The sequence below is a fragment of the Struthio camelus genome, unplaced genomic scaffold (genome assembly GCF_040807025.1).
Source record: "Struthio camelus isolate bStrCam1 unplaced genomic scaffold, bStrCam1.hap1 HAP1_SCAFFOLD_275, whole genome shotgun sequence".
NCBI classification, from domain to species: domain Eukaryota; kingdom Metazoa; phylum Chordata; class Aves; order Struthioniformes; family Struthionidae; genus Struthio; species Struthio camelus.
The window spans coordinates 1-21,486 of record NW_027182593.1 but is presented as its reverse complement, the minus strand read 5'-3'; the positions used below and the strand labels follow the sequence as shown (position 1 = coordinate 21,486).

General features: G+C 66.4%; 1 protein-coding gene across 1 annotated transcript; it reads left to right on the top strand.

Annotated features, from left to right (window-relative positions):
• Positions 1-923: 923 nt before the first annotated feature.
• LOC138064930 (synapsin-2-like) lies at positions 924-21,455 on the top strand (the record flags this gene model as incomplete). Its single annotated transcript, XM_068929177.1, has 17 exons — positions 924-960; positions 2,300-2,385; positions 3,238-4,168; positions 4,276-4,297; positions 5,167-5,224; positions 6,273-6,355; positions 8,543-8,705; positions 9,578-9,667; positions 10,398-10,739; positions 11,035-11,171; positions 13,455-13,523; positions 13,740-13,842; positions 15,911-16,024; positions 17,281-17,344; positions 18,445-18,533; positions 20,544-20,653; positions 21,353-21,455. Coding segments are annotated over exons 1-17 (2,601 nt in total), but the record flags the coding sequence as incomplete, so codon positions are not given.
• Positions 21,456-21,486: the final 31 nt, after the last annotated feature.

The window sequence follows — 21,486 nt, the reverse complement described above, 5'->3', positions numbered from 1 at the left end:
GGGTGGGGGATGGGGGGGGTCACCCGGACGCCTGGGCCCCTGTTGGGGGTGGGGGATGGGGGGTCACCCGGACGCCTGGGCCCCTTGGGGTGGGGGATGGGGGGGGTCACCCGGACGCCTGGGCCCCTTTGGGATGGGGGATGGGCAGGTACCCGGATGCCTGGGCCCCTGTTGGGGGTGGGGGATGGGGGGGTCACCCGGACACCTGGGCCCCTGTTGGGGGTGGGGGATGGGGGGGGGCACCCGGACGCCTGGGCCCCTGTTGGGGGTGGGGGATGGGGGGGGGCACCCGGACGCCTGGGCCCCTGTTGGGGGTGGGGGATGGGGGGGGGTCACCCGGACGCCTGGGCCCCTGGGGGTGGGGGATGGGGGGGTCACCGGGACGCCTGGGCCCCCTGGGGTGGGGGGTGGGCAGATACCCGGACGCCTGGGCCCCTTGGGGGGGATGGGGGAGGGGGTACCCGGACGCCTGGGCCCCTTTTGGGGGTGGGGGATGGGGGGTACCCGGACGCCTGGGCCCCTTTTGGGGGTGGGGGATGGGGGGTCACCCAGACGCCTGGGCCCCTGTTGGGGGGGTGGGGGAGGGGGGGTACCCGGACGCCTGGGCCCCTGTTGGGGGGGTGGGGGAGGGGGGGTACCCGGACGCCTGGGCCCCTGTTGGGGGGGTGGGGGATGGGGGTGGTACCCGGACGCCTGGGCCCCTGTTGGGGGGGTGGGGGATGGGGGTGGTACCCGGACGCCTGGGCCCCTGTTGGGGGTGGGGGATGGGGGGGGTCACCCGGACGCCTGGATCCCTGTTGGAGGGGGATGGGGGGTACCCGGACGCCTGGGCCCCTTTGGGATGGGGGGGGTCACCCGGATGCCTGGGCCCCTTTGGGGGGATGGGGGGGTCACCCGGACGCCTGGATCCCTGTTGGAGGGGGATGGGCAAGTACCCGGACGCCTGGGCCCCTGTTGGGGGTGGGGGATGGGGGGTCACCCGGACGCCTGGGCCCCTGTTGGGGGGGTGGGGGTTGGGGGGGGTACCCGGACGCCTGGGCCCCTGTTGGGGGGGTGGGGGATGGGGGGGGTACCCGGACGCCTGGGCCCCTGTTGGGGGTGGGGGATGGGGGGGGTACCCGGACGCCTGGGCCCCTGTTGGGGGTGGGGGATGGGGGGGGTACCCGGACGCCTGGGCCCCTGTTGGGGATGGGGGATGGGCAGGTACCCGGACACCTGGGCCCCTTCCCGGTCCAGCGATGAAGTTGGGGGGGGGGTTTGCCGGGCGAGGGGGGGGGAGGAGGAGGGGGGGGAGGCTTGCTGACGTCACTGCGGCGCGGCCCCGCCCCTCGCTCTGCAGAGACGGGGGCGGGCCGGCGCCGACGTCACGGCCGGGCCCCGCCCCTCCCTCCTCCCCGCAGCGGCGCGGCGCAGGGGCGGGGCCGGCGCGGGGGCGGGGCCGGGGGCGGGGCCGGGGCGGCGGGGGGGCGGGGCCGTATATAAGGGGCGCGGCGGGGGCGGGCGGCGCCACTCGGGCGGGCGGCGGGGCCGGGAGCGGCGGCGCCGCGCGCCAGGGTCGCCCCCGGGGCCCCCCTATAGCGCCTCCCCCTATAGGGCTTCCCCCTATAGCTCCTCCCCCTGTAGCGCCTCCCCCTATAGGGCAGCTTTTCCTCCTCCTCCTCCCCCCCCCCACCTCCGGCGCCTCTCCTATAGCGGCCTGCCCCTATAGACCCCCCCTCCCCCTATAGCATCCTTCCTCCTATAGCTCCCTCCCCCTATAGCTTCCTTCCCCCGTAGCCTCCCGTCCCCTATAGCTTCTTCCCCCTATAACCCCCTTCCCCTATAGCTCCCTTCCCCTATAGCTCCCTTCCCCTATAGTTACTTTCCCCTGTAGCCCCCTTCCCCTATAGCCCCTTCCCCTATAGCTCCCTTCCCCTATAGCTACTTCCCCCTATAGCTCCCTTCCCCTATAGCTCCCTTCCCCCTATAGCTACTTCCCCCTATAGCCCCCTTCCCCTATAGCTCCCTTCCCCCTATAGCCCCCTTCCCCTATAGCCTCCCTTCCCCTATATCCCCCTCCCCTATAGCTGCCTCCTCCTATAGCCCCTTCCCCTATACCTCCTCCCCCCTATAGCTCCTTCCCCCTGTAGCCTTCCTTCCCCCTATAGCCCCCGTTCCCCTATAGCCCCTTCCCCTATAGCCCCTTCCCCTATAGCTCCTTCCCCCTATAGCTCCCCTCCCCTATAGCCCCCCCCTTCCCCCATAGCAGCCTGCCCTTATAGACCCCCTTCCCCCTAGCCCTCCCCCTTTTCCCCTATAGAGAGCCCCTACCCCCGCCTGCTGGGACCCCCTATAGCCGAGCTCGGCCCTCCCCCCCCACCGCGAGACAGGCCCCCTATAGAGCAGGTGGCTCATTGCAGGGGGGGGCCCTATAGGGCACCCGCCCCCTATAGACTAGACCCTCTACCAGCTCCCTATAGGGGCTGTCCGCCTCTGGACCAGACCCCTATAGGCTGAGCCCCTATAGACTAGCCCTCCCCCCGCCCGCGATAGCTCAGATCCCCTATAGGGCTGAGCCCCTAGAGCCCTATAGACCAGACAGGGCCCTATATAGACCAGCCCCTATAGACTAGCCTGCTATAGGAACCCCCCCCCCTTCCAGGGCCGCACCCCTATAGACAGGGCCTCTATAGGCCCAGCCCCTGACCAACCAGAGCCCTATAGGGCCCATAGGCCCAGCCCCCTTATAGACTCGACCCCCCCCATAGAACCAGCCCTCAGGGCGCCTATAGGCCCAACCCCTATAGACTAGACCCCTATAGGGCCACCCCTCTAGACCAGCCCCCCCATAGGACCCGTCTCCTAGACCCCTATAGGGCCAACCCTCTAGACCAGGCCCCATAGGACCCACCTCCTAGACCCCTATAGGGCCAACTCTCTAGACCGGCCCCCCATAGGACCCACCTCCTAGACCCCTATAGGGCCAACCCTCTAGACCAGCCTCCCCCATAGGACCCACCCCCTATAGACCGGACCCCTATAGGGCACCTATAGCGGCAGAGGAGGGGGAGGAGGATGAACTACCTGCGGCGGCGGCTGTCGGACGGCAACTTCCTGGGGGGGGATCCCGGGGCGGAGCCCGGAGCCGGGGGGGACGCCGGAGTGGGGGCGGGGCCAGGGCGGCCCCTCCCCCGCGGCACCCCCGGGCCCCCGGCCCCGCTGCTGCTCGTCATCGACGGCCCCGGCACCCACTGGTAGGAACCGTCCGTCCACCCGGGCCTCCGTCCGTCCGTCCGTCCAGACCTTCATCCATCCATCCTTCATCCATCCATACGTTCATCCATCCATCCATCCATCCATCCGTACCTTCATCCATCCATCCAGACCTTCATCCATCCATCCATCCGTACCTTCATCCATCCATCCAGACCTTCATCCATCCATCTGTACCTTCATCCATCCATCCATCCGTACCTTCATCCATCCATCCAGACCTTCATCCATCCATCCAGACCTTCATCTAGCCATCCATCCGTACCTTCATCCATCCAGACCTTCATCCATCCATCCATCCGTACCTTCATCCATCCATCCAGACCTTCATCCATCCATCTGTACCTTCATCCATCCATCCATCCGTACCTTCATCCATCCATCCAGGCCTTCATCCATCCATCCAGACCTTCATCTAGCCATCCATCCGTACCTTCATCCATCCATATCTTCATCCATCCATACCTTCATCCATCCATCCGTACCTTCATCCATCCATCCAGACCTTCCTCCATCCATCCAGACCTTCATCCATCCCTCCAGACCTTCATCCATCCATCCGTACCTTCATTCATCCAACCATCATCTATCCAGCCCTTCATCCATCCATCCCTCCAGACCTTCAGCCATCCATTCAGACCATCCATCCACACCATCATCCATCCATACCTTCATTCATTCATCCAGACCATCATCCATCCATACCTTCATCCATCCATCCAGACCTTCACCCTATCTTCATCCATCCATCCAGCCCGTCATCCGTCCATCCAGACCATCGTCTATCCATGCCTTCATCCATCCATCCAGACCTTCATCCATCCATACCTTCATCCATCCAGACCATCATCTATATCTTCATCCATCCATCCAGACCTTCATTCATCCAGCCAGCCAGACCTTCTGCCATCCATGTGTCCGTCCCTTCATCCATCCGTACTTCCACTCATTCATCTGTCCATATCTTCATCCATCCACACCTTGATCCATACCTTCATCCATCCATCTGTCCTATCCATCCAGACCTTCAGCCATCCATCTGTCCGTACGTTCAGCCATCCATCCCAATGTCCATCCATCCCTCTGTCCAGGCCTTCATCCATCCATCCATACCTTCATCCATCCATCCATCCAGACCTTTGTCCGTCCATCCATCCCTCTGCACTGTCATCCCTCCATCCCTCCATCCCTCCCTTTCCTTCCCTCCATCCCTCCATCCCTCCATCCTTCCTCCCTCCATCCCTCCTTCCTCCATCCCTCCATCCTTCCTCCCTCCATCCCTCCTCCCTCCATCCCTCCATCCCTCCTTCCTCCATCTCTCCATCCCTCCTCCCTCCATCCCTCCTTCCTCCATCCCTCCATCCCTCCTCCCTCCATCCCTCCATCCCTCCTTCCTCCATCTCTCCATCCTTCCTCCCTCCATCCCTCCTCCCTCCATCTCTCCATCCTTCCTCCCTCCATCCCTCCTCCCTCCATCCCTCCATCCCTCCATCTCTCCTCCCTCCATCCCTCCTTCCTCCTCCCTCCATCCCTCCTTCCTCCATCTCTCCATCCTTCCTCCCTCCATCCCTCCATCCCTCCTCCCTCCATCCCTCCTCCCTCCTTCCTCCATCCCTCCATCCCTCCTCCCTCCATCCCTCCTTCCTCCTCCCTCCATCCCTCCTTCCTCCATCTCTCCATCCTTCCTCCCTCCTCCCTCCCTCCATTTCCCGGACACCTGGGCCCGCTGGGAAGGTGGCGGGGGGGGGGGGTTGCAAGGTGGGGGGGCTCCCGGATGCCTGGGTCCCTCTGTGGCTGGGGGTGGGGGGAGGATCAGAGAGCATTTGGGGGCATTTTGGAGGGCGGTAGATTGGGGGGGGCCCTTTGGGGGCACTTTTGGGGGACAATGTTGGCCTTTTTGGGGGGGGTCCCCAGGGCGAAGCTCTTCAAGGGGAAGAAGCTCCCGGGGGACGTGGAGGTGCGAGTGGAGCAGGTGAGTTTTGGGGGGGGACCTCGGGGGGGATGGGGGGGTCCCTTAGGGCAATTTTGGGGCTCCCTTAGAGATTTGAGGGACCCCCCTTTATTACCCCTTCATTTTGAGGGGGTTCAGGAAGGGTTTTTTTGGGGCGGGGTCCCCAAGGGGGATTTGTGTATCTCAGGGGGGTTTAGGGGCTCCTTCAGGGATTTTGGGGGTCCTCCTTTTCCTTCTAATGGTCAATTTTGGGGTGTTCAGGCAGGTTTTGGGGGTCCCCCAGGGCGATTTTTGGGGTGGGGTCTACCAGGGATTGGGGGCAGTCCCACTTTTGCTCTTAATAGTCAATTTGAGGAGATTCGTGGTGGTTTTGGGCCCCCCCCAAGGTGGATCTGGGGATCTCAGGGGGGCTTGGGGGTTCCTTCAGGGTGGTTTTGGGGTCCCCTAGATATTTTGGGGTCCCCCTTTTCCTCCTAAAAACCTCTTTTCAGGGTTTCAGGGTGGTTTGGGGGGTCACAGGGGGGTTGAGGGGCACAGAGGATTTTTGGGGTCCCCCCTTTTCCTCCTAATCATCAATTAAAGGGGGGGGCTCAGGATACTTTTGGGGGTCTCCTGGGTAGTTTTGGGGTCCCTTGGAGGATTTTTGGGCTCCTCATGGGATTTTTGTGAGGGGGGGGTCCCCCATTTACTCCTGTTGGTCACATGGGGGCTTCAGGCTTCCTCGAGGGTCTCCAGGTCGATTTGGGGGGGGGGGTCACCTGGATGATTTTGGGGTTCCCCCCCAAGGTTGTTTTGGGGCAATCCCTCAAGGCCACCCCAAAAAATTTAGGGGGAGGGAAGACCCCCCCCAAAATATCCCCAATTTTAGGGGACCCCAATTTTGAAGAGCCACCAGGCCTGGAGGTTCTTGAGGGGGTCTCCACGGGGGAGCCCTGGAGGGTTTGGGGGAGCCACAGGGGGGGTTTTTTGAGGAGCCCCGAGGAGATTTGGGGGGGGGCCCTCGAGGTGGTTGGGAGAGGGGACCCCCCCCCCAAAATTTCGGGGGAACCCCCCCCCCCGTTTTTCCCAGGCTCAGTTTTCGGAGCTCAGCTTGGTGGCCTCCACCACCGGCGCCCTCACCGTCACCATCGACAGCCCCCGCGGGGGGCCCAGGTGGGTTTGGGTTGACCCCCCCTCCCTCTTCGAAATTTTGGGGGTGCTCCCCTCATTTTGGGGGGGCTCTGGAGTATCCGGGGAGGGGCGAGGTGCTTTTGGGTGGTGTCCCGGTGGATTTGGGGTGTGAAGAGGAGGAAGTCAGGTTGGTTTGAGGAAGGGTGGGGGAAGGATTTTTGGGGGTGCTGGGTGGGTTTTGGGGGTGCGGGAAGGATTTTTGGGGTGGTGGGTGGGTTTTGGGGAGCCCCAGTAGCTTTTGGGGTGCTGTTGTTGCTTTGGGAGGGGGTTGATGGGGGCTGGATCTATGGGGTGCTCTGGGTTTCGGGGGTTATCAAGTGTGTTTTGGGGGTGTCAGGTGGGTTTTGGGGGTGTCATGGGCTTTTGAGGTGCCAGTTTGGGGTTTGGGGGGTGTGTGATGAGTTTTGGGGGTGCCAGATGGTATTTTTGGGACCCCTCCACACTGGGATTGGGGGTCACTGCATTCATTTTTGGGGCCACACGTTGGGATTTGGTGTTTTCCAGGCCGGATTTGGGGTCCCCACGTTGGGATTGGGTGTTTCTGGGATGGATTTGGGGTCACCACGTTGGGTTTGGAGGATCCCACATTGGGTTTGGGTGTTTCCTGGCTGGATTTGGGGTCCCCACGTTGGGTTTGGGTGTTTCTGGGCTGGATTTTGGGTCACCACGTTGGGTTTGGGTGTTTCTGGGCTGAATTTGGGGTCCCCACGTTGGGTTTGGAGGTCCCCATGTTGGGTTTGGGTGTTTCTGGGTTGGATTTGGGGTCCCCACGTTGGGTTTGGGTGTTTCTGGGCTGGATTTTGGGTCACCACGTTGGGTGTGGGTGTTTCTGGGCTGAATTTGGGGTCCCCACGTTGGGTTTGGAGGTCCCCATGTTGGGTTTGGGTGTTTCTGGGTTGGATTTTGGGGCTCCACTTTGGGTTTGGGTGTTTCTGGGCTGGATTTTGGGGTCCCCACATTGGGTTTGGAGGTCCCCACGTTGGGTTTGGGTGTTTCTGGGATGGATTTGGGGTCCCAGTGTTGGGTTTGGAGGACCCCACATTGGGTGTGGGTGTTTCTGGGTTGGATTTGGGGTCCCCACGTTGGGTGTGGGTGTTTCTGGGATGGATTTTGGGGCTCCGCGTTGGGTTTGGGTGTTTCTGGGCTGGATTTGGGGTCCCCACGTTGGGTGTGGGTGTTTCCGGGATGGATTTTGGGGCTCTGCGTTGGGTTTGGGTGTTTCTGGGCTGGATTTGGGGTCACCGCATTGGGTTTGGGTGTTTCTGGGTTGGATTTTGGGTCCCCACGTTGGGTGTGGGTGTTTCTCGGCTGGATTTTGGGGCTCCACGTTGGGTTTGGGTGTTTCTGGGCTGGATTTGGGGTCACCGCGTTGGGTGTGGGTGTTTCTGGGTTGGATTTTGGGTCACCATGTTGGGTTTGGGTGTTTCTGGGCTGGATTTGGGGTCACCGCGTTGGGTGTGGGTGTTTCTGGGTTGGATTTTGGGGCTCCACGTTGGGTGTGGGTGTTTCTGGGATGGATTTTGGGGTCACCACGTTGGGTTTGGGTGTTTCTGGGATGGATTTTGGGGTCCCCACGTTGGGTGTGGGTGTTTCCGGGATGGATTTTGGGGCTCTGCGTTGGGTTTGGGTGTTTCTGGGCTGGATTTGGGGTCCCCACGTTGGGTTTGGGTGTTTCTGGGCTGGATTTTGGGTCCCCACGTTGAGTTGGGGTGTTTCTGGGCTGGATTTTGGGGCTCCACGTTGGGTTTGGGTGTTTCTGGGCTGGATTTTGGGTCCCCATGTTGGGTTTGGGTGTTTCTGGGTTGGATTTGGGGTCCCCACGTTGGGTGTGGGTGTTTCTCGGCTGGATTTTGGGGCTCCACGTTGGGTTTGGGTGTTTCTGGGCTGGATTTGGGGTCACCGCATTGGGTTTGGGTGTTTCTGGGTTGGATTTTGGGTCCCCACGTTGGGTTTGGGTGTTTCTGGGCTGGATTTTGGGGCTCCACGTTGGGTTTGGGTGTTTCTGGGTTGGATTTTGGGGCTCCACGTTGGGTTTGGGTGTTTCTGGGCTGGATTTGGGGTCACCGCGTTGGGTTTGGAGGTCCCCGCGTTGGGTTTGGGTGTTCCCGGGCTGGATTTTGGGGTCCCCGCGGGGCGTTTGGGGCGGCCGCTGAGCCCGGGCGCCCGCAGGCGGCTGCGCCCCGACTTCGTGCTGGTGCGGGAGGAGCCGGCGGGTTTCGGGCCGCCCGAGGGGGGCCCCGCGCGGCCCTTCCTGGTGGGGCTCCACCTCGCCGGCGTCCCCGCCACCAACCCCCTGCCCGCCCTCTACGCCTTCGCCCACCGGCCCTGCCTGGTGCGTGAGCTGGGGGCACTGGGAGGGACTGGGAGGGGGATACTAGGAAGACTAGGGGCACTGGGAGGGACTGGGGGGCAGTGGAGGGGGATACTGGGAGGACTGGGGGGCACTGGGAGGGACTGGGGGGCAGTGGGAGGGACTGGGGGGCACTGGGAGGGGGATACTGGGAGGACTAAGGGCACTGGGAGGGACTGGGAGGGCGGCGGAACGGGATACTGGGAGCACTGGGGCACTGGGAGGGACTGGGAGGGACTGGGAGGGGGATACTGGGAGGACTGGGGCACTGGGAGGGACTGGGGGGGTGGCAGAAGGGGATACTGGGAGGACTGAGGGGCACTGGGAGGGACTGGGAGGACTGAGGGGGCTGCAGAGGGGGATACTGGGAGGACTGGGGACACTGGGAGGGACTGGGAAGGGAGTGGAGGGGGCTGGGAGTTGCTGGCGGGGAGATACTGGGAGGACTGGGGGGCACTGGGAGCTCTCGGAGGTGCTGGCGGGGTGCAGAGAGGGGGACTGGGTTGGACTGGGAGGGACTGGGGAAGGTCTGGGAGAGAACTGGGATCAACTGGGGGCACTGGGAGGGAACTGGGATCAACTGGGAGCACTGGGAGGCTTTGGGAGGGCAACTGGGAGGGAACTGGGATCAACTGGGGGCACTGGGAGGCATTGGGAGGGCAACTGGGATGGAACTGGGATCAACTGGGAGCACTGGGAGGCATTGGGAGGGCAACTGGGAGGACAACTGGGGGGGACTGGAGGCACTGGGAAGGAACTGGGGGGATTAGGATGGACTAGGGGAGGGACTGGGAGGGACTGGGAGCACTGGGAAGGCAGCACCAGGGCCCTGCTGAGCCGCCCAGTGCTCCCAGTTTGCCCAGTTAGCCCGGCTGCGGCGGGAACTGGGCCCCGAGCGCTTCCCCCTCATCGAGCAGAGCTTCCTCCCCCACCCCCGGCAACTGGTGAGCACTGGGAGGCACTGGGAGGGCAACTGGGAGGCACTGGGGGGCACTGGGAGGGCAACTGGGAGGGCAACTGGGAGCACTGGGAGGGACTAGGAAGGCAACTGGAAGGCACTGGGAGGGCAACTGGGAGCACTGGGAGGGCAAGTGGGGAGGCACTGGGAGCGACTGGGAGCACTGGGAGGGCTTGGGAGGGCAACTGGGCAGCACTGGGATGGACTGGGTGGCACTGGGAGGGCAACTGGGAGGGCAAGTAGGAGGTACTGGGAGCACTGGGAGGGCCTGGGAGGGCAAGTGGGAGGGACTGGGAGCACTGGGAGGGACTGGGAACACTGGGAGGGCAACTGGGAGCACTGGGATGGACTGGGAGGGCAAGTGGGGAGGCACTGGGAGTGACTGGGAGCACTGGGAGGGCTTGGGAGGGCAACTGGGCAGCACTGGGATGGACTGGGTGGCACTGGGAGGGCAACTGGGAGGGCAAGTAGGAGGTACTGGGAGCACTGGGAGGGCCTGGGAGCACTGGGAGGGCAACTGGGAGCACTGGGAGGGCCTGGGAGGGCAAGTGGGAGGGACTGGGAGTGACTGGGAGCACTGGGAGGGCAACTGGGAGCACTGGGATGGACTGGGAGGGCAAGTGGGGAGGCACTGGGAGGGACTGGGAGCACTGGGAGGGAACTGGGAGGGCAACTGGGAGCACTGGGCCTGACTGGTCTCCCCTCCCCCCCCGCAGGCGTCGGTCCCCGCCTTCCCCATGGTGACGCTTGGCCACGCCCCCCCGGGGGCGGGTGAGGTGAGACCCCGCCCCTCCCCCAAGCCCCGCCCACTCCCGCATCTCCCGCTGCCGCTGGCCCCGGTGGGGGCGTGGCCCGAGGGAGGGGGCGTGGCCAGGCATGGGGGCGTGGTCCATGGGGAAGGGGGTGTGGCCAGTGAGGGGGCGTGGTCTATGGGGGAAGGGGGCGTGGCCCAATTGGAGGGGCGTGGCCCTAAGGGAAGGGGCGGGGCCAGAGGGGGGGCGGGGCCTACAGGGAGGGGGCGTGGCCCTAGGAGAAAGGGGCGTTGCACGAGGGAGGAGGCGTGGCCAGAGGCGGAGGGGCGGGGCCCTAGGGGGAGGGGGCGTGGCCCTACAGGGAGGGGGCGTGGCCCGATGGGGGAATAAAATGGGCGCCCGGGGCAGGGAAAGGGGCGTGGCCTTGGCGGGGAGGGGGCGGCGCCGGGGGGGAGGGGGCGTGGCCCGCCCGGAGGGGGGCGTGGCCTGGGAGAAGGGGGGCGGTGGAAAGGGGCGGGGGGAGAGAGCAGCCAATGGGGGGGGGCTGGAAGCGGCGGGTGGGCGTGGCCTCGACGGGACGGGCGTGGGCGTGTCCCGGCAGGTGGGGGCGGGGCCGGCGGCGGGGCTGGGGGCGGGGCTGGGCCGGGCCCCGCCCTGCCCCCTGGCGGCTCGCGCCGGCCCCGCCCCCGCCCGGCGCCTCCGCGTCCAGCGCATCGGCCGCCGCTACCGCGCGCTGCGGTGAGTGGGGGGTGGGCGGGGTCACGCGTGGGGGTGGGCGGGGCCGCGCGTGGGCGTGGGCGGGGCCGCCAGAGGGGGCGGGGCCTGGCCTGGAGGGGTTGGGGACGCTGGGCGGGTGCGCGCGGGGAAGGGGGCACGCGGGAGGGGTCACGCGTGGGGGTGGGCGGGGCCGCGAGTGGGGGGGCGGGGCCTCCAGAGTGGGCGGGACCTGGCGTGGAGGGGTTGGGGACGCTGGGCGGGTGCGCGCGGGGAAGGGGGCACGCGGGAGGGGTCACGCGTGGGGTCTCGCGTGGGGGGTGGGCGGGGCCGTGAGAGGGGGCGGGGCCTGGCGTGGAGGGATGGGGCCGCGTGGAAGGTGCACGTGGGTGGTGGGTTTGCGCGTTGCTGTGGGGGCGGGGCGTGGGGGGGGAGGCTGCGCCGCGTGGGGGCGTGGTCGCGCGCGTGGGAGTGTGGGATCACCCGTGGGGCGGTGAAGGGACCCGGTTGGGGGGGTTACTCGGGGAAGGCGGCGTGGCGTGTGCGTCCGTGGGGTGGACACGCGTGGGTGGGGGTCGCAAGTGTGGGCCAAGACGTCCGTGGGGGCTCCTACGTGGGGGTTTCACGCGTGGGGGCGTGACAGGGTTGTGGGTGGGTCACCTCGGTGGGTGGTCCCTGTGCTGTGTCCCCCAGTGGGTGGACTCGCGTGGGGGGTGGTCCCCCGCGTGGGGTGAGACGGGTTGTTCTCATGGGTGAAGAAACGGGTGGGTGTGGGAGGGACACGCGTGTGGGTGTGTCCGTGGGCGGGACTCGCGTGGGCAGGAGGTCGTGGGAGCGTGTGGGGTCAGAAGCACGGGCGGTGAGCAAACACGGGGTGGGGTGACACGCGTGGGCGGGTTTGGACACACCTGGGTGGGCGTGGACTCGTGTGGGTGGGCGTTGGCACGCGTGGGTGGGCGTGGACACGCCTCTGACCGTGTCTCTGCCCTCCCGTGTCCATCTCCATGTCCCATCTCCATGTCTATGTCCAATGTCACATGTCCACGTCCCGTGTCCTTGTCCACGTCCCACGTCCGTGTCCCACCTCCATGTCCCGTGTCCATGTCCCGTGTCCATGTCCCACCTCCATGTCCCACGTCCATGTCCCGTGTCCACGTCCCACGTCCATGTCCCGTGTCCATGTCCCACGTCTCACCTCCATGTACCCGTGTCCCATGTTCACGTCCCACCTCCATGTCCCGTGTCCATGTCCCACGTCCACATCCCGTGTCCATGTCCCACCTCCATGTCCCGTGTCCATGTCCCACGTCCACATCCCGTGTCCACGTCCCACATCTCACCTCCATGTACCCGTGTCCCACCTCCATGTCCCACCTCCATGTCCCACCTCCATGTCCCACCTCCATGTCCCACGTCCACATCCCGTGTCCACGTCCCACCTCCACGTCCCGTGTCCATGTCCCACGTCCACATCCCACATCTCACCTCCATGTACCCGTGTCCCATGTTCACGTCCCACCTCCATGTCCCACCTCCACGTCCCGTGTCCATGTCCCACGTCCACATCCCGTGTCCACGTCCCACATCTCACCTCCATGTACCCGTGTCCCATGTTCACGTCCCACCTCCATGTCCCACCTCCATGTCCCATGTCCACGTCCCACGTCTCACTTCCATGTACCCGTGTCCCATGTTCACGTCCCACCTCCATGTCCCATGTCCACGTCCCACCTCCATGTACCCGTGTCCCACCTCCATGTCCCGTGTCCATGTCCCACCTCCATGTCCCGTGTCCACGTCCCACGTCTCACCTCCATGTCCCGTGTCCTTGTTCATGTCCATGTCCCATGTCCCCTGTCCCGTGTCCATGTCCTGTGTCCCACGTCCATGTCCCATGTCCATGTCCCATGTGCCATCTCGGGTCCCGTGTCCCACATCCGTGTCCCACGTCCATGTCCCATCTCGGGTCCCATGTCCATGTCCCGTGTCCCACGTCCATGTCCCCTGTCCCACATCCATGTCCCACGTCCATGTCCCATCTCGGGTCCCATGTCCCACGTCCATGTCCCATGTCCATGTCCCCTGTCCCGTGTCCATGTCCCGTGTCCCACGTCCATGTCCCCTGTCCCACATCCGTGTCCCACGTCCGTGTCCCATCTCGGGTCCCATGTCCCACATCCATGTCCCACGTCCATGTCCATGTCCCCTGTCCCGTGTCCATGTCCCGTGTCCCACGTCCATGTCCCGTGTCCACGTCCCGTGTCCCCCCATGTCCCCCCCGTGTCCCCGGCGCGTCGGCCGCCGCAGGGGCCCCCCGGGGCCGGGCCGCCCCCTGGGCCCGTCGGAGCCGCTGGAGCCCCTCGAGGTGGCACCTCGGTGAGTGGGGGGCGGAGCCATGGGGGCGGAGCCAAGATGGGAGGTGGGGCCAAGTAGGGGCGGGGCCAAATCAGGGGGCGGAGCCAGGTCCTCGGGGGGGGAGGCTTCACCCATGAGCATGGGGGTGAGGTGGGGCCTCGGGGAGGGTGTGTATGCCCCACCCCCCCGGCTGAGGCCCCGCCCCCAGCTGAGGCCCCGCCCCCTGCCCTCCCCCAGGTACCGGCAGTGGGTGGACGCCTGCGCCGAGCTCTTCGGGGGCCTCGACATCTGCGGGGTGGAAGCGCTGCAGGGGCCCGACGGGCGCGAGCACATCGTGGAGGTGCCGCTCGGCCCCCCCACCCCCACCCCGGACGCCTGGGCCCCTTCCCCGGACGCCTGGGCCCTTTCCCTGGATGCCTGGGCCCCTTCCCCGGACGCCTGGGCCCCTTTCCCGGACACCTGGGCCCCTTCTCCAGATGCCTGGGCCCCTCCCGGACACCTGGGCCCCTTCCCCGGACACTTGGGTCCCTTCCCCGGACGCCTGGGCCCCTCTCCCGGACATCTGGGCCCCTTTCCCGGATGCCTGGGCCCTTCCCCGGACGCCTGGGCCCCTTTCCCCGGACGCCTGGGCCCCTTTCCCGGACGCCTGGGCCCCTTTCCCGGACACCTGGGCCCCTTCCCCGGATGCCTGGGTCCCTTTCCCGGACACCTGGGCCCCTTTCCCAGACACCTGGGCCCCTTCTCCAGATGCCTGGGCCCCTCTCCCGGACGCCTGGGCCCCTCCCGGACACCTGGGCCCCTTCCCCGGACACCTGGGCCCCTTCTCCAGATGCCTGGGCCCCTCTCCCGGACGCCTGGGCCCCTTTCCCCGGACGCCTGGGCCCCTTCCCCGGACGCCTGGGCCCCTTTCCTGGACACCTGGGCCCCTTCTCCAGATGCCTGGGCCCCTCTCCCGGACGCCTGGGCCCCTTTCCCAGACACCCAGGCCCCTTCTCCAGACACCTGGGCCCTTCCCCGGACGCCTGGGCCCCTTCCCCCGGACGCCTGGGCCCTTTTCCCGGACACCTGGGCCCCTTTCCCGGACACCTGGGCCCCTTCCCCGGACACCTGGGCCCCTTTCCCCGGACACCTGGGCCCCTCTCCTGGACACCTGGGCCCCTTCCCCGGACACCTGGGCCCCTTTCCCCGGACACCTGGGCCCCTCTCCTGGACACCTGGGCCCCTTCCCCGGACGCCTGGGCCCCTTCCCCGGACACCTGGGCCCCTTCTCCAGATGCCTGGGCCCCTTCCCCGGACACCTGGGCCCCTTTCCCAGACACCTGGGCCCCTTCTCCAGATGCCTGGGCCCCTTTCCCGGACACCTGGGCCCCTTCCCCGGACACCTGGGCCCCTTTCCCCGGACACCTGGGCCCCTCTCCTGGACACCTGGGCCCCTTCCCCGGACGCCTGGGCCCCTTCCCCGGACACCTGGGCCCCTTCTCCAGATGCCTGGGCCCCTCTCCCGGACACCTGGGCCCCTTTCCCAGACACCTGGGCCCCTTCTCCAGATGCCTGGGCCCCTTTCCCGGACACCTGGGCCCCTTCCCCGGACGCCTGGGCCCCTCTCCTGGACACCTGGGCCCCTTCCCCGGACGCCTGGGCCCCTTCCCCCGGACGCCTGGGCCCTTTTCCCGGACACCTGGGCCCCTTTCCCGGACACCTGGGCCCCTCTCCTGGACACCTGGGCCCCTTCCCCGGACACCTGGGCCCCTTTCCCCGGACACCTGGGCCCCTTCCCCGGACACCTGGGCCCCTTTCCCCGGACACCTGGGCCCCTCTCCTGGACACCTGGGCCCCTTCCCCGGATGCCTGGGCCCCTTCCCCGGACACCTGGGCCCCTTCCCCGGACACCTGGGCCCCTTCTCCAGATGCCTGGGCCCCTCTCCCGGACGCCTGGGCCCCTTTCCCCGGACGCCTGGGCCCCTTCCCCGGACGCCTGGGCCCCTTTCCTGGACACCTGGGCCCCTTCTCCAGATGCCTGGGCCCCTCTCCCGGACGCCTGGGCCCCTTTCCCAGACACCCAGGCCCCTTCTCCAGACACCTGGGCCCTTCCCCGGACGCCTGGGCCCCTTCCCCCGGACGCCTGGGCCCTTTTCCCGGACACCTGGGCCCCTTTCCCGGACACCTGGGCCCCTTCCCCGGACACCTGGGCCCCTTTCCCCGGACACCTGGGCCCCTCTCCTGGACACCTGGGCCCCTTCCCCGGACACCTGGGCCCCTTCCCTGGACACCTGGGACCTTCCCCGGCCACCTGGGCACCTTTGCCGGACGCCTGGGTCCTTCCCCGGACGCCTGGGCCCCTGGGAGGGCTGGGTGGCACCCGGACGCCTGGGCCCCGCTGAGGCCTGGCCCCCCCCCCCCCCCCGCAGGTGCTGGGCTCCTCCCTGCCGCTGCTGGGGCCGCAGGAGGCCGAGGACCGGCAGGACATCGTGGAGCTGGTGCTGACCCGCATGGGGCAGGCGCTGCCCCGCCGGCGCCCCCAGGTGCCCCCCGAGTCCTCCAGGGGACCCCCAAGTCCTCCAAGGGCCCCCCCAAGTCCTCCAAGGTCTCCCCAAGTCCTCCAGGGGACCCCCAAGTCCTCCAAGGGCCCCCCAAGTCCTCCAAGGTCTCCCCAAGTCCTCCAGGGGACCCCCAAGTCCTCCAAGGGCCCCCCAAGTCCTCCAAGGTCTCCCCAAGTCCTCCAGGGGACCTCCAAGTCCTCCAAGAACCCCCCAAGTCCTCCAGGAGCTCCCCAAGTCCTCCAGGGGACCCTTAAGTCCTCCAAGGTCTCCCCAAGTCCTCCAAGGGCCCCCCAAGTCCTCCAGGAGACCCTCAAGTCCCCCAGGGGATGCCTGAGTCCTCCAGGGGACCCCCAAGTCCTCCAAGGGCTCCCCAACTCCTCCAGGGGACCCTTAAGTCCTCCAAGAACCCCCCAAGTCCTCCAGGAGCCCCTCAAGTCCTCCAGGGGCCCCCCAAGTCCTCCAGGGGACCCTTAAGTCCTCCAAGGGCCCCCCAAGTCCTCCAGGAGCCCCTCAAGTCCCCCAGGGAATGCCCGAGTCCTCCAGGGGACCCCCAAGTCCTCCAGGGGACCCCCAAGTCCTCCAAGAACCCCCCAAGTCCTCCAGGAGCCCCTCAAGTCCTCCAGGGGACCCCCAAGTCCTCCAGGAGATCCTTAAGTCCTCCAAGGTCTCTGCAAGTCCTCCAGGAGCCCCTCAAGTCCTCCAGGGGACCCTTAAGTCCTCCAAGGGCCCCCCAAGTCCTCCAGGAGCCCCCCCAAGTCCTCCAAGGTCTCCCCAAGTCCTCCAAGGGCCCCCCCAAGTCCTCCAGGAGCCCCCCAAGTCCTCCAGGGGACCCTTAAGTCCTCCAAGGGCCCCCCAAGTCCTCCAGGAGCCCCCCAAGTCCTCCAGGGGACCCTTAAGTCCTCCAAGGGCCCCCCAAGTCCTCCAGGGGACCCTTAAGTCCTCCAAGGTCTCCCCAAGTCCTCCAGGAGCCCCTCAAGTCCTCCAGGGGATCCTTAAGTCCTCCAAGGGCCCCCCAAGTCCTCCAGGAGCCCCCCCAAGTCCTCCAAGGTTTCCCCAAGTCCTCCAAGGGCCCCCCCAAGTCCTCCAGGAGCCCCCCAAGTCCTCCAGGGGACCCTTAAGTCCTCCAGGAGCCCCCCAAGTCCTCCAATGACCCCTAGGACACCCCCCCAAATTGCCCCCAAATGGGGGGATCCCATAGTGATTTTGGGGCTAAATCCCCCCCTTTTTCTACCCCGCAGGTGCCGGCGCCGACGGGGACCCCCCGGCCGGGGCCCCTCCTGCAGCAGCGACCCCCACCCCAGGGTGAGTGACCCCGAAATGAGGGGGGGGAGCCCCAAAATGGGGAGGAATACCCCCCCAAAATGAGGGGGGTGACACCCCAAAAGGGGGGCTGTGAGCCTAACGTGGGGGTTCCCGGCCCTGAAATGGGGCCAAACGCCCCCAAAAGGGGGGGAAAACCCCCCAAAATGGGGAAAACGGGCCACAAAACTGGGGAGATCACCCCAAAAAGGGGGGAAATTCTCCCAAAATGGGGGGTTCCCCACCCTGAAACGGGGCGAAATGCCCCGAAATGGGGGAAACCCCCCCAAAATGGGGAAAATACCCCCAAAATTGTGGTGCCCGGCCCTGAAATGGGGCAAAATGCCCCCAAAATGGAGGAAATACCCCCCCCAAAATGGGTGAAATCCCCCCCAAAATGGGCAAAACCAGCCACGAGACTGGGGAAATCCCCCCAAAATGGGGGAAATCCCCCCAAAATGGGGAAAAATCCCTGAAAATGGGCAAAACCAGCCACGAGACCTGGGAAATCCCCCCAAAATGGGGGAAATCCCTCCAAAATGGGGAAAAATCCCTGAAAATGGGCAAAACCAGCCACGAGATGGGGGAAATCCCCCCAAAATGGGGGAAATCCCCCCCAAAATGGGCAAAACCAGCCACGAGACTGGGAAAAAAAACCCAAAATGGGGAAAATCCCCCCAAAATGGGGGAAATACCCCCAAAATGGGGAAAATCCCCCCCAAAATGGGCAAAACCAGCCACGAGATGGGGGAAATCCCCCCAAAATGGGGGAAATCCCTCCAAAATGGGGAAAATCCCCCCCAAAATGGGGGAAATCCCCCCAAAATGGGGAAAATCCCCCCCAAAATGGGCAAAACCAGCCACGAGACTGGGAAAAAAAACCCAAAATGGGGGAAATCCCCCCAAAATGGGGGAAATCACCCCAAAATGGGGGAAATCCCCCCAAAATGGAGTTCCCGAGCCTTGAAATGGGGCAAAACGCCCCAAAATTGGGGAAATTCCCCTCCCCCTAACCTGCCCCCGCCAAGCCCCGCCCCTCCTATAAGCCCCGCCCCCTCCGCCAAGCCCCGCCCCCTCTGACGTGTCTCCCCTCCCCTTTACAGGAGCGCCGCTGCCGACCAGCCCCGCCCCCCGGCCCGCCTCGCCCCGCCCCCCGCCGGCGGCTCCGCCCCCCGCGCAGCGCCCGCCGGGGGCGGGGCCTCCGGCCGGGGGCGGGGCCTCGCCGCGGGCCGCCCGCCTCGCCCAGCCCCGCCCCCCGGGGCCGCCGCAGCCCCGCCCCCAGGCCCCGCCCACCGCGCCCCCGCCCCGCCCCCAGGCCCCGCCCACCGCGCCCCCGCCCCGCCCCGCCGGAGCGCAGCCCCGCCCCGCCTCCCCCCAGCCCCGCCCCCCGGGGCCGCCGCAGCCCCGCCCCCAGGCCCCGCCCACCGCGGCCCCGCCCCGCCCCGCCGGAGCGCAGCCCCGCCCCGCCTCCCCCCAGCCCCGCCCCCCGGGGCCGCCGCAGCCCCGCCCCCAGGCCCCGCCCCCTGCCCCCGCTCCTTCCCCCAGCCCCGCCCCCGCCCGCCGCAGCCCCGCCCCCAGGCCCCGCCCCCTGCCGCCGCCGCGCAGCCCCGCCCCTTGGCCGCGCAGCCCCGCCCCCGCCAGCCGCAGCCCCGCCCCCCGGCCGCTCAGCCCCGCCCCCCGGCCCCGCCCCAAGTGTGAAGGAGGGCGAGGGGGCGGGGCCCGGACGCCTGGGCTCCACCACCCCCCCCCCCACGCTGATATACGCAAGCCCCGCCCACCACCCCCACCCCGGACGCCTGGGCCCCCCGATGTCCACCCGTGCATGACGTCACCGGCGCCCGGCTGTGACGTCATCGGCGCCCGCGGAGGAGCCGGAGGGGGGAAATAAAGCTCTGCTGGACCCTCCGGCCCCTATAGATCCGGGGGGGTCCCTATAGACCCAGACGGGGGGGTCCCTCCGGCCCCTATAGACCTGGGGGGGGGTCCCTATAGACCCAGACGGGGGGGGGTCCCTACGGCCCCTATAGACCCGGGGGGGGGTCCCTATAGACCCAGACGGGGGGGGTCCCTACGGCCCCTATAGACCCGGGGGGGGGTCCCTATAGACCCAGACGGGGGGGGTCCCTACGGCCCCTATAGACCCGGGGGGGGGTCCCTATAGACCCAGACGGGGGGGTCCCTACGGCCCCTATAGACCCGGGGGGGTCCCTATGGCCCCTATAGATCCGGGGGGGGTCCCTATAGACCCAGACGGGGGGGTCCCTACGGCCCCTATAGACCCGGGGGGCCCCTTATACACCCACCGGGGTCCCTACAGACCCGTAGGGTCCCCACAGCCCCTATAGACCCCTGGGGGAGTCCTATACACATGGGGGCTCCCTACAGCCCCTATAGACCCAGATGGGGGCCCCTATGGTTCCTATAGACTCAGGGGCTTCCCTACGGCCCCTATAGACCCGGGGGGGTCCCCTATGGCCCCTATAGACCCGGGGGGGCCCGTATACACCCACCGGGGTTCCTACAGCCCCTATAGACCTATAAGGTCCCTGCGACCCCTATAGACCCTGGGGGAGTGCTATACACATGGAGGTTCCTACAGCCCCTATAGACCCTGGGGGGGGGTCCCCTATCGACCCGCAGGGGTCCCTACCACCCCTATAGACCCACGGAGTCCCTATAGTTCCTATAGACTCAGGGGGTCCCCTATGGACCCGGGGGGGTCCCTATAGACCCTGGGGGGTCCCCTATAGACCCGCGGGGCTCCCTACCGCCCCTATAGACCCAGATGGGGGCCCCTATGGTTCCTATAGACTCAGGGGCTTCTCTACGGCCCCTATAGACCCAGGGGGCCCTATAGACACGGGGGGCCCCTATAGACCTGGGGGAGACCCTACAGCCCATATAGACCCACGGGGGTCCCTATGGTTCCTATAGACTCAGGGGCTTCCCTACAGCTCCTATAGACCCGCGGGGGTCCATATAGCCCCTATAGACCCAGGGGGGTCCCTACAGCCTCTATAGACCCACAGGGTCCCCTACAGCCCCTATAGACCCAGGGAGGGGTCCCTATTGCCCCTATAGACCCCAAGGGGGTCCCCACCACCGCTATAGACATGGGGGCATCCCTACGTCCCCTACAGACCCGGGGGGGGGTCCCTACAGCCCCTATAGACCCAGAGGGGGTCCCCTATGGCCCCTATAGACCCAGAGGGCTTCCCTGCAGCCCAGCCCCTACAGCCCCTATAGCCCACGGGTCCCTCAAGACCAGCGAGCTCCCGAGAGCCCCTATAGCTCCCTGGGGGGTCCCCATAGGTCACGGAGGTGCCTGTGGTCCCTATAGCTCCGTGCGGAGGGAGGAGAGGGGGGTCCCTATAGGCCCTTTAGTGTCAGGGCATTTGGGGTGCCTATAGACGTTGGGTCTAGGACGGCTCCTTTAGCTCACGGGGGCCCCTATAGCTCTGGGGGGGGGTCCCGATGGCCCATATAGACCACGGGGTTGCCCTGTGGCCCCTATAGAAAGGGGCTCCCTACAGCCTCTATAGCTGGGGAGACCTATAGCTCCTGGCAGTCCCGAGAGCCCCAGGGTGCCCTATAGCACCCCTATACATCACGGGGTGGGGGTCCCCACGGCCGCTATAGCTTCTGGGGGGGGGCACAGCGGTACCATACACAAGGGGACCCCTATAGACCAGGAGGGCCCCTACGACCCCCTATAAACCCGGGGTGGGGGGGGGGCCCTACGGTCCCTATAGGCGAGGGCATCGCGATGGCCCCTATAGCCCTTGGGCTCCATACTGGCTCCTAGAGCTCATGCAGCTGGTTATGGCCCCTATAGAGTGTATGGGGGAGGGGGTCCCTATGGCACCCTTATGGGCCGTAGAGCTATAGGGGATCGCCTGAAAGCCTTACGGATTGGGGGAGGGGGTGTCCCTATGACCTATATGGCCTGGGGAGTCTGTCCCTATGGCCCCTATAGATCTATAGACCAAGGAGCCTCTCTGGTCCCCATAGCTGCTCGGGGCCTTACGGCCCCTTAGAAACAAAGAAGGTCCCTACAGCTCCTATAGGTGCCTATAGCCCCCGAGCGGATCCCCACTGCCCCTATAGACCGGAGGTGGGAGCCCTATAGATCAGGGAGTCCCTAC